This window comes from Solanum lycopersicum, chromosome 6 (genome assembly GCF_036512215.1).
Source record: "Solanum lycopersicum chromosome 6, SLM_r2.1".
Lineage (NCBI taxonomy): Eukaryota > Viridiplantae > Streptophyta > Magnoliopsida > Solanales > Solanaceae > Solanum > Solanum lycopersicum.
The window spans coordinates 49,481,234-49,498,793 of record NC_090805.1 but is presented as its reverse complement, the minus strand read 5'-3'; the positions used below and the strand labels follow the sequence as shown (position 1 = coordinate 49,498,793).

At 34.8% G+C, this 17,560-nt stretch overlaps 2 protein-coding genes and 1 non-coding gene across 17 annotated transcripts; 2 read left to right on the top strand and 1 right to left on the bottom strand.

Moving 5' to 3' along the window:
* The first annotated feature begins 2,621 nt into the window (after positions 1–2,621).
* LOC101256495 (ankyrin repeat-containing protein At5g02620) lies at positions 2,622–5,492 on the top strand. 2 transcript variants are annotated; one of them, XM_004241206.5, is made up of 4 exons: positions 2,622–2,976; positions 3,206–3,851; positions 3,954–4,363; positions 4,515–5,492. In XM_004241206.5, exons 2-4 carry the CDS (start codon positions 3,533–3,535, stop codon positions 5,391–5,393), a joined length of 1,608 nt encoding a protein of 535 aa, XP_004241254.1. In that variant the 5' UTR covers positions 2,622–2,976; positions 3,206–3,532; the 3' UTR covers positions 5,394–5,492. The 2 variants fall into 2 exon arrangements, with proteins under 2 accessions (XP_004241254.1, XP_010322376.1); XM_010324074.4 differs by having other exon boundaries at positions 2,719–2,976; positions 3,294–3,851.
* Positions 5,493–5,739: 247 nt separating this feature from the next.
* On the bottom strand, positions 5,740–16,785 carry LOC101256781 (probable NOT transcription complex subunit VIP2). Of its 14 annotated transcripts, none has more exons than XM_069299456.1 (16): positions 16,613–16,751; positions 14,998–15,118; positions 14,273–14,416; positions 13,060–13,161; positions 12,248–12,356; positions 11,996–12,174; positions 11,010–11,391; positions 8,864–9,067; positions 8,691–8,774; positions 7,976–8,064; positions 7,676–7,867; positions 6,755–7,174; positions 6,618–6,670; positions 6,496–6,537; positions 6,165–6,309; positions 5,740–6,086 (listed from the first exon to the last, which is right to left on the bottom strand). In XM_069299456.1, the coding sequence occupies exons 4-16, from the start codon at positions 13,147–13,149 to the stop codon at positions 6,027–6,029; spliced, it is 2,049 nt and encodes a 682-aa protein (XP_069155557.1). In that variant the 5' UTR covers positions 13,150–13,161; positions 14,273–14,416; positions 14,998–15,118; positions 16,613–16,751; the 3' UTR covers positions 5,740–6,026. The 14 variants fall into 14 exon arrangements, with proteins under 14 accessions (XP_069155557.1, XP_069155561.1, XP_069155559.1 ...); XM_069299460.1 differs by having other exon boundaries at positions 7,781–7,867; XM_069299458.1 differs by having other exon boundaries at positions 7,676–7,861.
* Positions 12,248–12,328, top strand: LOC112941736 (small nucleolar RNA snoR35). Its single transcript, XR_003247309.1, has one exon. It is a non-coding gene; the product is annotated as a small nucleolar RNA snoR35 (small nucleolar RNA).
* Positions 16,786–17,560: the final 775 nt, after the last annotated feature.

Genomic DNA, 17,560 nt, shown 5'->3' with positions numbered 1-17,560 from the left:
AAATGACATCTCAACCTAATAGAATAAGATGAATTATATGATTTTTTTGGATGATGATTTTACTTTTACAGTTCTATTACTCCACAATTTTATGAGAATATTAAGTATTTTCAATTCAGCACTTTATGAGTAGAAGTATGGCATCTCAATTGGGCTCAGCCCATGACAGGACCATTCTGGGTCTGTATTCCAAGTTTATCGTCAGGAGCTTGTAGTTTACTTGGGCCTGGAGTTGGACAATTAGATAGATTAGTTCGAAAATAAATAGGAAGATAAGACGTTAGTGGATCGAAACAACTCAAGAGGATCCTTATTTTATTTTTATACATTTTACATGTTTGTTTTATTATAAATAGAAATATAAGACGTTAGTGGATCGAAACGACTCAAGAGGATCCTTACTTTTTATTTTTATTTTTACATGTTTGTTTTATTGAATGTCTTATGTTGTAGTTTTTTTTGTTGGACATATTTGTTGTTTATACAATGCACAAGGTCAATGAGCATCTAATATCTGAATCAGCAGCTACGCACAATAACATTACATGTTAATATTATTGTAATTTGTAAACATATAATTAATTATTCAGATTCTAAAATTATTTGTCTGGTATATCGATTTGTTATAATTAATTATATTGGTCATGGTTGTTACTTGTTAGTTTTGGCCGTTTGATTAGAACGAAATAAAACTGTACCTCTTTTTTATTAATTCCTTAATTTTGTTGTACTATATATGTTTGTTTAGGATAATGAGGAATCGGACGCTTATAATCATCTATTGTTTTATTCTTAGGTTTTCAGTAATTGTCGGGTGATTTATTCTAATTGCTGTGTTAATCATGTTACTTATGCAAAAAAAAATATGCTCATCCTCCTCCTCCTCATTATTATTATTTTTTTAAAAAAATGTATATAGCCTTTATGTCGACGTCACTATTAAAAATAATATAAAATAATTACTAACCTTGTGGGTGTAACTTGTAAGGATACATTTTACTCCCTTGCTACATAAATTCTCTTTCGCTCGAAAATTACAATAAGTATATAAGAAATTTTTTTATCGAAAATTTTAGCTTTCTGAAAAATTATGTTGTTTTGATTTTAAAAAATTTCAAAAGGTGTATGTTAAATTTTGTCAAAAATAATATATTTTTGAAGAATTCGATACGAATATGATATCAAAAAAATGCAAAATTGACGCAACTAAAGCTGAAAATAATGAATATGACTTTGGTGTAAAATTTAAGCTTTAAGCGGTTCCTAATACAATGTTCTCCTAGATGGGTTTCTAGATGATGTAAAGGAGATTTCATTTATGCTAATAAATCTGAAATTATAGATATAAGAATCTTTTTAATTTCATTTAATGAATAATATATTTAGGTGATGGGATGAATCACTTTTGTTGTAATTGAAAAATGAAAAGGGGTGGATTACAGAATGCCCACATGCATAATTACTTTAAAGTTTGATTCTGTGGGGTATATTCCTATTTTTTTGCATCCCACTATAATTAGCCTTCATCACTAAGCAAAACAAAATATTTTCATTATTATGTGTTGATTTCACCATTCATATAAATCCTTTGTTCACTCAACTAGCTGCTTGATGAGCAATTAAGTAATCCTCCAATATTAGTAATACTTTTATTTCTTATGTCTTTTTTTTTAAAAAAAAAATGTTGAGAGTTTTCAAATAAAACTAGTTGATAATAAACAAATTAATGAGATTTAAAGATGGATACGTTAGGTTGATAAACATAATTTAGGATGTTTCTCTGCATGACGTCTATTAGATAAAGAAATAAACATTTTAGAATAAATGAATAAACAAGCATCCAATTATATGCTTTTGGACATAATTAGGATGATGAAAATCATATTATTAAATAGTGGATACCATTAACTGAATTATTTGGGAGAAAAATTTAATGAAGCTCATAACCTTGCATTACCCTCACGAAGAAGTTCTAATATTTTAACAGTTATTAAAAATATCGAAAAAAAATGATTCTTTTATGTCAAAGATTAATATCTGTAAATAAGATAAGATTAAAAAAAAAAAAAAAAACTCATGTTTTTTTAGTTTTTTTTTTGGAATCACCAAGGCTGCAGATTATGCGATATTTTTGTATTTTTATCTAGTATTCAATACTCGTATCGTACCTCCACTAGTTCGAATTTGCACGAAATATAACGCCTATTAAAGGAGAAAATGCTTCCGACCACGATTTTCTCCATTCAGAGATCAAATTTTGAAACTTGTCATATCCATTATCAATGTTCATTATAGATCATACTTACATAAGCATTCATGTTAAAATAACTAGTTAATGAAGTTCTAAATAAAGGGGATATGTAATGTAGAAAATTATACTCTATTAAGAACATGAAATATAAGAGTATAGTTCGAAAAACACACTCTATAAAATTGTCTTGAATTTCTAAGGTGACGCTTATTTTGAAATAATTTTTTTTTAATTGAAATGATACTTATTTTGACGCGAAGAGACTAATATCTAATAAATAAGAGAATCCACGTCAATAAACACATTTTTAGTTTTGAGGCTTATCAATAGTCAATATACAAAATTCAAACCATCCCCATCATATTTCATTATAACCAACTTTACAAAAGTGGAATCTTTCTGCTTCTTTTTTTTTTTTTTTTTGTGTGTGTTTAAGAGCTCTGTCTGGTAATTGACCATATATTTACATGTACATGTGTATCTCACAAGTTTGTGTGTTGCATTTGCATACATGTGCCTTTAGTGTTCCCCTTCTCTTAACCTTCTTTTACCTTTTTTCTCAACTTGTTCAAATTTATATCAGCTCCAGAAGAACTTTAAAGCTTTTCTTCCATCTTAAAAAACCAGTAAACAGATTGTTTTCATCACATATATATACACTAGTGGCTTCTTGGATATTTAATGACAAATTAGAGCAAAAACATGCTGGTTTTATTCATATCAAGGTAAATTTTACTGTCTTTTTGCTTTATCTAAATGGCAATCTTTATTGAACAGGAAGGCCTAATACAATAGGACTAATTATCTAGCTATATAGTGCAAAACATATGGATGATGTTCTTTGTATAGAAAAAAACATAGTTAAAGATTTTTTTTTTCGACAAATCCATGCTTTTCCTCTTCTTTCTCATCGCTACTGTGAAAATGTTGAATTTCTTGTATGGATGTTTTCAGGTATAGACACCATTTGACTGACTTTCTTGAAAAAGCTATCTATATGAAGTATTTGAATGAAGGAATTGAAGTCATTTGTTGTTAGCAGGGCATTGATCTCTACTAAGACCTGAAGTGGGAGGTGAAAATGAAGTTCAAGTTTATGTCTTTTTGAAGAATCCAGTAGTATAAGGTAGAAAAAAGTTACTCTTTTTGGTTTTCTGAATCTTTCTTGGTGTTGAAAAATGTTGTTGCTGATTTGGGTTTTTGAGGGTAAGAAGAAGAGGATTTTGGTTAAGGATTAGCATAAGGCCAAAGGGTGGATTTTTTTTTGAGGAATTGAATAGGATGGAGGCACCCATGCCCCCTAAAAGGATGAAGAAACAACTGACGGGGAAACGTGAAGACAGTGTCTTGCATAGATTGGCTAGAGCTGGAAATCTTGTTGAAATAAAAGGGATTATCGATTACACGGGGGAGAAAGAATTGACAGAGCTGTTGGTAAAGCAAAATTCAGCTGGAGAGACTTCTTTATATGTTGCAGCAGAATATGGTTATTGTGATTTAGTTAAGGAGATGATTAAGTACTATGATCTAGTTGCTGCTGGAATCAAAGCAAGGAATGGATTTGATGCGTTGCATATTGCTGCTAAACAAGGGGATTTGGGTATGTTGATGGTAGTATAACCTCTTGATTATGATTCTCAATTATCCAAATCTAGTTTTCTAGAGGAATTTCGATGAATTTTTTCATTTGCTAATGTTGCAGATGTGGTGAAGGTACTAATGATGGTACATCCTGAGCTCTCAATGACTGTTGATGTTGCAAATACAACAGCTTTGCATAGTGCAGCAAACCAAGGGCATATTCAGATGGTGAATTATTTATTGGAGGCAGAGAGTAGTTTGGCCACTATTGCTAAAAGTAATGGAAAAACAGCCCTTCATTCTGCTGCAAGAAATGGTCATGTGGAAGTAGTGAAGGCCCTGTTGAATAAGGAGGCAAGGATGGCAAGCCGGACGGATAAAAAGGGGCAAACTGCACTTCACATGGCTGTCAAAGGACAAAACCTTGAAGTTGTGGAGGAGCTGATTAGAGCAGATGCTAAGTTGATAAATATCGTTGACACGAAGGGCAATACAGCATTGCATATTGCATCGCGGAAAGGAAGGGCTCAGGTATGCTGTTTACTTGCATGTATGTTGGTTTTCTTGATGTTTAGAGTCTTGGAATTTGAAAAGTTCTTGCACACTATCAAGTCGAAAAATAAGGCAGGTTACCTGCTATAATAAGTTACCTGTCACTAACTGTTTGCTTTGACATATGCAGATTGTTAAGTTTCTACTTGGGCAGAACGAGACGGATACCAAAGCTGTCAATAGATCAAAGGAAACAGCTCTTGACACTGCAGAGAAAATGGGACAGGCAAATATTGCAGTCATCCTACAGGAAGCTGGTGTACAAAGCGCCCGAGCCATCAAGCCTCAGACTACAAATCCAGCAAGACAGTTGAAACAAACAGTTAGTGACATAAAACACGAAGTACACTATCAAATGGAACATACACGACAGACAAGAAAACGGATACATGGCATTGCCAAACGCCTAGATAAAATGCACGCTGAAGGCCTTAACAACGCCATCAATTCTACCACAGTTGTAGCTGTACTCATCGCCACAGTTGCCTTTGCAGCAATTTTCTCTGTTCCAGGCCAATACATTGAGTATCCAGAAGATGTCCCACCAGGTCATTCCCTTGGAGAAGCAAATATAGCACCAAGTCCCTCATTCCTGATATTCCTTGTCTTCGACTCCTTTGCCCTTTTTATCTCTCTGGCAGTTGTGGTGGTTCAGACATCAATCGTGGTAATCGAAAGCAAAGCAAAGAAGCAAATGATGGCAATCATAAACAAGCTAATGTGGTTAGCATGTGTGCTAATTTCAGTGGCATTCCTGGCTCTGTCTTATGTTGTGGTTGGCAAAAATGAGAAGTGGCTGGCTATTGTAGTGACTATTATAGGAACAGCTATATTAGTTACTACACTAGGGACTATGTGTTATTGGGTCATTATGCATCGAATAGAGTCATCGAACAAGAGGAACATTCGAAAGAACTCTCTGGCTAGCAGGTCCTTGTCCTGGTCAGCATCAGTACTCTCTAATTCAGATGTTCTAAACAATAAAAACAACAAAATGTATGCTATATAAAATTTTGGATAAAATAAATAGCAACTCTGTAAATCCTACACCAAATTGTTTTTCTTCTTTTTGTCTTGTGGTGTAATAGATCCTTGGCTTTAACCATCATGTGCATACTCTTGAATTCACTTCCTACTATATTAAACTTCACCTTACCATGGTTTGTAATACACGTTTCACCTCATTTTTTCACTTAACCATGAAAACATGACCACTTCAATTTCTAATAATTCAGATTAAATTTGTTTGATTTGGTGTAAACACCCCAACTTCCTAGAAGAAGCACCTTAGGGAAGAAAAAAAAACTTCTGCTTTCCAAAAGCTTTAGCAAAACAGGCTATAAGACGGTAAAAGCTTTCACAACAAGTCACTTATATTTCTATAAATTATCCCAAAAATGTTATTCCAATAAGCAAAAGTTAAGCTGACGGGGGAAAATACGAGAACTGTATTGAACCTATTTTTTTTTCATTTCGACTTGCAGCATCTTAAAATACAAGGGGTAAATTAATAATTGAGAAACAATACAGTAACAACGGCTGGCTGCCAAAAGGCCCAATAGAGCTGAACACTACAGGTGAGAACTAGCTGACTCCTACAAGGACTCTGAAAAATGTACACTGTAAACTGAACATAATCTCGTTAGTGCTGAGGTAGAACAGGTCTTTTTTCCAACATTTCATAGTGGAGTACGAAATTATCCTGCATAGGAATTGCGGAGAAATCAGAAAATTAGAACCCGAATTCCTCCAATTAAAAAATGTAAATTGAAATACATACCTTGCGAATTGTCTCCCATGTGTTTGGATCAAAACAAATATAAGATCCTCTCTCATAGGCGTTGGTCTTGACAAGAGGCTCCAAGTTGGCAACCCTCATAAACCACAATCGATGTTCTCTGTGGTAAAACCACCCCCGGTTATACCTGTATGAAATGATGTGAAAATGTTAACAAATAGATTCAACAAAGAATAAAAGCAAGTCAAATAGGTCAATTATGTAGTATGTGGTATCCCAAGAAGCAATAGCAAGCTAGATTGCTATCAGGAGCTACAGTAGAATGAACGAGCTCCATATAAAATCAATTTTTCGCACAAAAGAAGGGACATACAATTCATAAGCAGCATATAATTGTGCTTCATCCTTCGGCATGCTGCAAAGAAAATAGATCGAGTTATTTCTACATTCAAATTTTATTGCCAAGAACTAGACTTCTTATGAGAGAGGACTCGCCTGTAGAAAATGTAAAACAAAGTGTCTAACTGAAGCTTGGAAAAGTACGCTTGCTGCAGCAATTCGAAACATATCAGAAGATTTAAAAGAAAAATGTAAAACAGATAAAGATAAACACAAACATAGAGCTCACTCACATTTAGAGGAGGTGGTTGCTTGGCATAATAACATTGTGGTACCGTGAATTCTGGATCACCCTTGGCAGGCTCATCAGACCACGGGGAACCAAATGTTTTGTGTAAATTTTCAGCAGAGTTCAAGTTCAATCCAAGAGTTGTAAGATCGATTCCAAGTGCAAGAGAAGTCAGATCCGGATCACTCATTCTTATGACACTTAGCAAGCCAAGCATACCAAACGGGTCAGGAGCGGTTTGAGCCTGCATGGATTTCATACCCTGATCCCTGTATGGCTGGCCTATAGCAGACATATGTGGCAGGCGATATTGAGATTGAGTCTGTTGCTGATACTGCTGGATAAGCTGATCGTATGAGCCAATACCAGAAACAGTATTTGAAGAATTAAGAGGCCGTAACCCAATACCAGGAGGTCCACCAGACTGAATCAAATAGAGTGAAAAAGAAAAAAAAGTATCACCTTAAGCTGTATGAATAGACCTTGTAGCCACTACAAATTATGCATGGAAAAAGCGTCTCACCATAATACTAACAGAAACTGTTAGCTTTCCATGTCATAACTTAACTCAGATGCTTCAAAAGCAAACGGCTCTTCTGGTAAAATACTTTTTTTTTAGAAAGTTAACATTTCAAATTACTTTTTTTGGAATCAGCCAATGTCCACAAGCACTCAGCAAGTAATGTATACCCCAACTCAACCCAAACAAGAACTAGTTAAATAGAAACAGAGGAAGGAGAAACATATCTTCAAAATTTTATTAGGAAGTCGCCAGCAAATGGGGGCCTCAATCAACTGTTTATGCAAAGTGAATGTGACCCATATATCACATCCGTACCCCCACCCACACACACCCAAATATAAAAAGAAACAAACAGAGCAAAATAAAACAAATAATAGCAAAAAAATGTACAAGGCAATGCACCTGTTGGTGATAACTGGAGTGTGATGACGGGAAGACATCTGAACCATGTAAATGTAGTGGATCCTGGTTGTTTACATTTGAAAAAGAGAGACCACTATTACTCACCGATGAGGCATGTTGCTGCTGCTGCTGTGAGCGAAGCGATGAGTACGTCCCTCCCAAGTTAAAACCACCAGATCGGCCCATCTGTGCCTTAGATAATGAGAGATAGGGGCAGTGTCATGAGGCTAAAACATTCACTATTAATCAGTTATCACAATATTAAAATAATAATCCAGCATTTCAGAAATTTGTATTTACAGAGAAGTGCTGCTGCTGCATCATAGAAATAGTATTATCATGAAGTTGTTCTTTCTGGTGTAGATCCATAGGATAATCAGCATTTCCACCTAAGCAAACATGAGAGCAATTCAATTTAGTAGACTCATATAACATGCAAAAGCAACTGGGAATCATCTTATGTGTTCCCTTTTCGTTCCCTTTGTGGTCTGCTCTCTAGCCATACATAAAAGAAAGGGGAAAAAACAAACAGACGAACTCAGACCTGGAAACAAAACTAAAGAATAAAACCCATAAGCATGCCCTAACCATAATTCCAAGCCCTCCCAGGAAAAAAAGAGAGCTACCTCCCAGATAAAATCCAGGACTAGGGAGCAAGTTTAGCTTGTGGGGTACAGCACCAACCACATACTAGGAATTGAGAATGCGTATCCAATAAGACTAAGTTTAAAAAAATCAGATCCTTTTGCCATAAAAATAAAATCAGACTCCTTTGCGGTGAAAAAATTAAACGAAATAAATGGAAAAACTCAGAGAGAGGTATGCAAACTTGTACTTTCAGTTCCCCCAGGATGTTTCCTAAACAGGGAAATGATTCATATTCCTCTACTTCCCTCCGCAGACCTTTTCTTTTCTGACCCAACAGAACACATTGCCGCACCAAAGTTTCATTGGAGGAGTGGTTAATTAACTAACCTAAGAAAGCATGAGAAGAACATTGTACATGCATAATCACCTTTAAATCCTGGCAACGCAGGAAAATCTTCATTTTGAATGCTGAATTCTTGATTTTGTTGAGCCATTTGTTTTCGCAATGAACCTGAGATCATTCCTTCCTCAGTATTCTGAATGAATGATTAAATAAAATCATTTCCACAGAATAACAGGAAGGAAAAGCATTTTGATTACCTAATGGTCCTTGAGGCCCTCCAGCAGAGCTAGGACGGCTGCTTAGCTGAGGGAAATCATTGATATCAAATGGAGATCCATCATTTGAATTCACGTCATTCAACATTCCCATGGAATTAAGGTTGCCAACCGCTTGAACATGGTTCTGAGATAGTGGACCACCGCCAGAAGGATATGAATTACCAAACATAGACATCGGAGAGGCTGAATACAGATGGTACCATTAGCACAGAAGACGGATTGACCTTACCACACAACATATAACATAGGTGCCTAAATCACCTTAAAATCAACAAATACCAACTTTATGCAGAATTAATGGCAAAGAAGCTAAAAGTAAGTTTATTAAGTGTATTAACATGCTCAAATTAAACAGAATCAAACGATAGAAGTAAGTTTCATCAAATTGTATTGACATACTCGAAATAAACAGAATCAAATGATACTACATCTCATAAACATTGTTAGAGTCCTAGAAAGGTTTTCAACTTGAGGTGTATGGTGAGGATAACGAGCTCAGCAAATGAGGAGAACAAGACCAACAGAAGGCTCAAACGGCCAATTGATTTAGAAGAAAGTCAATGAAGAACGAAGTAGAAATGATAAAAATTAAAAACTAGATTAATGAAAATTCAGATTTACTTGTAACTACTCTTTTTAGGGCTATAAGAAAAAGACTAAAAAAGGTTAAATAGGACTATCCCCCTCAAGATTAAGTTAGTGGCAGATAAACCACCCAACCTCTGTAAACTTGCAATTGAATATGGATTTGTCCAGTTCTCTAAGGGATACTTAGCCATATATACAGCCCAAACAAACAGTTTGCAACGAGTATAGCCCAATAAATGTTTACATCTAAAATAGCCAACATATGTTTACATTGACTTTCATCAAGCAAATTCCATTTTGCGCTCTTCAGTTTTTATTTTTGTAAAAAAATTGAACCCTGTTCATTTTTTTTTAATCTTTCAGTTTTAAAATTTGTATAACATGTCGTATAGAAGTATATAAACCCTATTATACATTTTTATACATTACATATAAATTAATTATATACAGAATGTTTAAAGAAATGCATTTGCTTTGTATGTGAATCCTCATTCCACACTCTTCAAAGCATTGGAAAGACATAAAGAAGAAAAATTCCCATAATAGTTAGGACACCAGGCTTTGGTGAAACCCAATCAAGCAACTCAAATTCTTCATTCGAGTACTAGTTTGAAGGAGAAGCCATCAGTCGATTTCAGAGAAGTTTGTTACTTCCAAGTTACAAGCAATGACATACAATTATACGATGAATTGCAAATGCAGGATGCTGTAAATGGGGGTCCTTCTCGTACATATACTATCATTCACTGCTCTTCAATTAGTTTGTTCATTTCTAATAAGCACATGATATGAAGTTGCGCAATGAAATTAACTGAACACTTGTATAGCAAACATAAACAATGAAGATGCGGCTGGGAATGGTCACAAGGGAGATGAACAGAGCATCGTATTCCCAAAGATAAGTCTGGCCTCACAAATTTGAGACAGATGAAATTAGAGATTCGGATGTTCAGAAATTTGTAGAGATGAGGTGAGTTTTGAATCTTGGAAGAGGAGAAAGAGACTGTTTGATTCTTGTGTTTTTTCATGAAGATTGAAGGGTAAGGTTAGAACCAATTCCACTCCCGTAAGGTGGAATGAACTACAAACAGTTTCACTTTAGTTCATAATGAGATAGTTATGTGTACATTTTGAAAGGCGAAGAAGGCTATGTACCACAAACTCAAAGCTAAGTGACATGATTTGTATTTGACCCCGTCAAGAAAAGGGAATAGCAGACTTATCGTGTCGGAAAACTTCAATCTATACCAACCAACCAACCAGCAAAGAATATCCCTTATTTTTTCAACTTAAAGCTACCTAAAAGTTTGAGTTAATATATTTTAAGAAACAGATCAAAAGTGGATACGCAAAGAAGATTATTAAATAAGTGTATATATCCGCATCCATGAAAAATAAGAAACTAATACAGAATCTGTCAAGTATGAAAATTATGTCAGAGAAAGCTTTGGATATTAAAACCGAGAAAAGACAGCACGATGAAGTGAACTAGTAAAACTAGAAGAAGAGAAACTACCAACAATCCAGTTTAATTTACCTTGCTGCAGAACACCACCCATTAGCCTATTAGATCCTTGAACATTTAAATTTCCAGAACCAGTGTTCGCAGTCAAATTTAGCCGGGTACCAAGGCCAGGCACAGACAATCCTGCACCAGAGCTGATGTTTCTCCCAATGTTGCCTCCACCGACTATATTTCCAACTGAATTTGACATCCTTGGACCTGCATTTCCCAAAATTGTGGACATCCCAAGGCCTTGAACAGAACTTCGATTACCGATTGCTGCAGAGGTTGGAAGAATCCCAGGAATAGAACCCCCAACACCATTATTGTTACTACTATATCCCTGGTTACCAACAACACTCATACCACCTCTACTTGTCATGCCAGAATGACCATGAGAACTTCCCTGGGATATCTGCAACAGAGATAGACAACCCAATGATGGTTGTGTCCTGGAGTTTGTAAATATGTGTGCGAATAGACAAAAAGAAGACAGGAAAAATAACAGATACAGGAAAAGTTCGGAAACTTATTCTAACTGATGCTTGAAATGGTTTAAACAATGCTAGTAGTATGTCTCTGAGGAGCTTTTTTAAAATCTTCAAATCCAAAATCACATCTTCTTTCCCATTTTTTCAAAAAAGCACTTGCTCCACCATCCCAAACTATGTTTTCACCAAGTATAGGAGACAGACCAAACCAAGAAATTATTCTAAAAGCATTTCCTCTCCACTATCTCAAACTATGTATTCACCAAGTGTAGGAGAGAGACCAAACCAAGAAATTATCAAAATAACCGTCTTAGAGGGACTCATCTTGTTATTTTAATTTATCTAGGTAATCTACTAAAAAAACAGAAATACACAAACCCGTGAAAGCGCTACCACAATATTATTTGATGCAAAATGACCACCAGAGAGGCTATTACCTGATTGTTGGACCCAACTTAAAAGCGACATTATTATTTTTCCCATTATTTAGGTAATCTCCTAAACAATAACAAACACAAATACACAAACCTGTGAAAGGGCTACCGGAATATTATTTGATGCAAAACGACCACCAGAGAGGCTATTCCCAGATTGTTGGACTCCACTTGAAGGGACATTATTTATTGCTGTGTTTCTTGAACCAAGTGTACCCGGCATGTTAGGAACACTGAAACTTCCATGAACATTATGAAGGCCCTGAATATTTCCTGTGAGGAAGAAGCTTTCTAGTACATTTGCTACAAAAATTAGAAAGTAATGACAATACAGAAAACAACTCACCAGAGTGATGATAAAGAGGGGAAGCTGCACCCGATTGAGGAGAGAAAGATGAAGGAAATGAGCGACCAGAGTTGTCAGGAAGATTTGAAGCTGACCCGTTCAGAGATGACTACAATCAAATTGGAAAAAATATTGAATGTGGACCACTAAATATTAAAGAAGTAGCAATACTCATTCATGCATCAAGAATTCATGTAAAACTGAAGTGAACAAGAACATCTAATTCATCAGTCAAAACGAAAGTAATCATGAATAGAATAAGAGTTCCATGACTCTAGTGTTCCATTATGCAAGCATGTGCTTAAAAATGCAAATTTTGACCAAATCTAATAGATTTGGAGTTCTCAGAAATGCACTGGCGCAACATGTTTGGCTTCGTGTAGTGGTAGGCAACATATTCTAGGAAACAAGAGCCATCTGAGTTTGCCTTTGATTGTATATATTACTTTAACCAAAGACATTGGAACTACATTACTTACGACAACATACCCAGTGTGGTCGCACAAGTGAAATATGGGGAGGGTGGGTTGTACGCATACCTTACTTATGTTTTTATTGGGTTGGGTTGGGTTGGGTTGGGGAGGGGGAGACCTAAATAGACATATGGGTAGATATAGTGACAGATCCAGCCGAGCATATTAGAATATGATTATCATGCTAGAATAAAAGAAAGACTACTCCAGAATTTGCATAACCTAGTAAATTAGTTTTAGTTAACACCTCGTGTAACGAGAGGAAATCACATTCTCGCATGATAACATTTATTTTGGTGATAAGGTAAATGTGAGAACATTTAAAAGTGAGGTAACTACAAATAAAATTTCGTTCTTATCAGAAGAAATGACATGCTCAATGTAAAGGCTGCATTGATTATCACAAAAGAAGCCCGAGCCACCCAACATGACCTAGAATACCTGGATATTAAGAGAAATAGTGAGCGAGAAAGAAAAAGGAAAAGAATTGCATGCAACCAAAAGTTCAATACACTTAAAAACACAAACTAGCATCTACGGACAGACTATTGGAGGAGTATATATGTGACAAAAAGCTAATCCATTGGAAGGAAATGACAATTTGCATTGAGGAGGTAACAAGCGAAATTCTAGATGTGTAAAGGCTGGATCATACCATAAAAATTTTGGTGGTAAAATGAAGAGATACAAAGAACTGTAAAAGCAGAACTATAAAAGAATACTTTAAAGAACATAAGAGAGTTATCAAAGAAGCTAAAATGGTTGCGCCCAAGAGTGTGGTCAATGAAGTGGACTGAGAACCATGAGGTCCTAGGTTAAAATCCCAATAGAAACAAAAAAAGCAAGATGATTCCTTCTCATTTGTCCCAGCCTTATTAGACAAAGTTACTTGGTACTCATTGCTAGAGGGAGGTGACAGGTATCCCGTGGAATTAATTGAGGTAAGCACATGCTGGTTCGGACAACACGGTTATCTAAAAAACATAATATGTTTTCTTTTAGAAAGTAAAGTAGCTCATATGGTTATTTAGCGAAGCCATAGGTAAGACCTTAAAATATAAGTTAACACAATCTAGAGAGAAGGGATAAAAACTTGGACTATGTTAAATGTATTAAAAAATTGCCAATGAATAGTGAGATCAAGAGATACCGAGATACAATTTTGATCAATTGCTAGACATAAATGCAAGGATTAACTTTTAAAATATAACCTCAACTAGTGTAAGATTGAAGCATCATATATTTGTTTTGTAAAAAGAGAATAATGTAGCACATTAAAAATATGTAAGTAATGAGCATAGAGTGCAAGTTAACCAACTAAAAATCTAAATAAAATTTGCATCACAAATAAAATCTTAACAAGAAAAATAACAATATCACGAATAAAATCTTGACCCTCACAATGAGACAAAAATAATTTTGAACACTCCAGAGATAAGGCAGACAGACATGGGTAATATGTTGTTCCAAATACCTAACTGAAAAAGCAACAAATACACGAACGGTACACAAGTATCAAAATACAATAAACTCTGGATAGAAAGATGAATACATTGAGTAACCCTGACATTGTAGAAATGTCAAGAGGTCATGCAGAATATTTTCCCTGTCGTACAGAAGCTTCCTTTTGCTTTTCTTGAGAAAGGTTTTGGGAGAATAATTTTTGAAGCCTTTCCAATGTATAATTATCAATTATCTGTAAGGCAATGTGAATGAAATAGGAAGTCAATAAATACTATAGTCTTTACAATCAACATTATCGAAAGAAGAGAATGAGAAATCCACTAAGCACATAAATACATACTCATGCAAATTATAGAATATACGGTGCAAACTAGTGTAGCGGGCAGGTTGAAAACGAGTAGATCTAACCCGCCTATATTCTTGTAAGAAAGAGATGGGCAGTTACAAGTCCTAACCACCCATATTTAATGCAGGTCAAAAACTGTAACTAGCTGTTACGGTCAAAACAGGTTTGGCGGATTTCATATAGGTGTAATAAAAAATGGTCACGTATTATTCTTAATTTACAATAAATAGTAAAAGTGGAACTTAGATTCTAATGTACTCACATATTTTACTGAATTTTCATCACAACTTTGGTTAGCTCAATTTCTTTTTCAATGTTCAATTAGATCTTTGCATTCCATAAAAGAGGAAGAAAACGTCGGCACAAAAGAACAGTGAACTATCGTCTCTGTCCTAAAATAGTTCATCCTTATAGTAAACTCTACAACAACTCATACATCAAACATGATTACAAGAGCTCAATTTCACCTTGAAGATCTTTCCATTTCATACAAGAGAAGAACATATCAGTGACTAAGAGCAGTGGAGGCTGTGGAGCATCATCTCTACCCAAAAATAGTTTGTCCTTATAAAAAGAACTCTAGAGAAACTGAAAAATCAAACACAATTAAAACGAGCTTAATTTCATTAATTTCATAGGAAAGAGAAAGAGAATTAAACAAAAGGGAAAGTCATTTAAACAGGTGCAACTCATTAAGTTTTAAAACATTGAGTATGATGATTTTTGTTAAATTAGATCTTGATCCTAACACACACACTAAAAGTTTAGCTCAAAGGGAGGAGGAATTCCAAGCTTTATAAGGATTCTACCCATCTTAAACCACCAATGTGGGACTTTTGTCATTCTTTAGTACCCCCACCTCACGCCCTAAGCTCATCAACCACTAGTGTGGGACTTTTTGTCATTCTTCGACACCCCACCTCATGCCCTAAGCACTGGTGCATGCGCAATTTTAATTTTAGGAGCCCCAACATTAGGTGAGATGGAACTTGGCTTTGATATCGTGTTAAATTAGATTTTTGATCCTAACTAACACCCCAAAAGCTAGCTCAAAGAGAGTATGATTTTCCAAGCTATCCATCTTATCAACCACCAAGGTGGGACTTTTCTCATCTTTAAAAATATTTCCCTCTCTTTTGGCTCAAAAAGGAAATGTAGTATATTTTGGTAATGGCATACAACTAGAATTATGAGTAATGTAAAAAAGCTAAGACTAATATAAATTAAATTCTCAGACTATTCACACTTATTCTGTTGTGCAACAAAGCACAATAGCATATCCTACTACACAATCAGGAAGCATCCAGTACTTACCTAAATTACTCTATTTCCATTTTTAATTAGACTGAATATCGGGATCAAGTCATTAAATCAAGAGTAACCACAACTAATTGTGTGCATTACTCTTTGGCTCCAACAGAAGAAACTCCATGAAGATTTTATCCCTATGACCCTATCTAAGGCAATAATTAAAATCACAAGGTCTCAGTTCAGCCTCAAAGAAGACGTAAATTTCGCACTAGCAATACATACAACTCCAGGCTTTAGGTGGGTTTTTCAATGCACATAATTTGTTACTTTGACAGGGATCCAAAGCAGTGTGAGTGAGACATTTGAATTGTCTCCAGTGAGCACTTGACTGCTTTTAACACATATCCAATCCTTATTTGATCTATTTTATTAAAGGTTGAACCTTTATTTATAAATATATATATATATATATATATATATATATATATATGCCAGTTTGATACTTCAATGATATATAAAATTACAGTAGATGAAAAGAAAAGGCTTCAAATCACTTGCTCCAACTAAATTAAAACAATGAAACACATCCATTAACTAAAAAAACACAAAAATTATCAGTCTTCCACACTCAAATAAACAAGTATATCGCCGAAGCCAAAAAAATTAGGAAAAAACATTCGACACAAATTACAAGCAAATTCAAACCCTAACATTTCCCTTAATCGATAAATCGACATAGAAAATCGAGAGCTGTATATGAATTGAAAAGCCAAAAATTAAACAGAGAGAAAACTAGAAGCGAAGAAATGGTGCGGAAGAGAGAGCTATTACCAGAGTAGAGAAAATAGCGAAAAAAAAGCAGAGATCTGTGAAAAAGATTTGTGTAGTGATCTATGATGTTGATGAGAGTGGAGCGATAAAGATTGGAAAAAACAGAGAAGAATAAAAGGGCCAAAACTCTAAAAGCCCAAAAACAATTGTTGTTCGCCCCGAAGTCACACCACTTGGCGATTGAGATGGGGACACGTACGACTTATTGACGTAATATTTCTTGTCCGATTTTACCCTCGCCAATTGGCGCTTGTTAAAATACTCTTTAGCCCATTGTTTTTCTTTTCAAGTATAATGGATACCAACTATTTTACGGAAAATTTTAAAAACAATGTTAGTAATACTCTCTTCGGTTCAAAATATGTATTAAAATTTCTTTTTTAGATTGAAACAATTTATTATTTAAATTTTAAAATATATTATTTTGTCATATTAGTATGAGAAAAAATACAATTTACAATACTTATTCGGAGATATATTGTATAAACTACCCATATGAAAATTTATGCTCATTTCATTTGTTTATCTTGCTATTTCATTTTAATTATTTAATTTGTCAATATATATCATTGAATACATGATATATATCCTGTATCACTAATAGATAATCTTCAATAATAAAAATTAAATGAAACAAAAACACTATTGAAAGGAGCAGCTGAAGCCACATAAAAAAAAGAGGGTGGTGCAATGTTGATCCATACTTACCTAAATGTGGTTAATGGATGATCTATAAGGCTCATGACCTAAGTTTGTAACCTCCATTGCACTTTGGAGGGATATCTGTCTAAGTGGCAGAGTCTACGTCATAATTTATGAAAGAAGGCCTACATTTGCGCGGCACTGCCTAATTCTTAAGTCCAATGTTTCCCTGGCCCAGCTCATTACTTAGTTAGGCATCTATTTCATAGATTGTTACTGGAATTTGACCCAATTCTCACTTGTGTA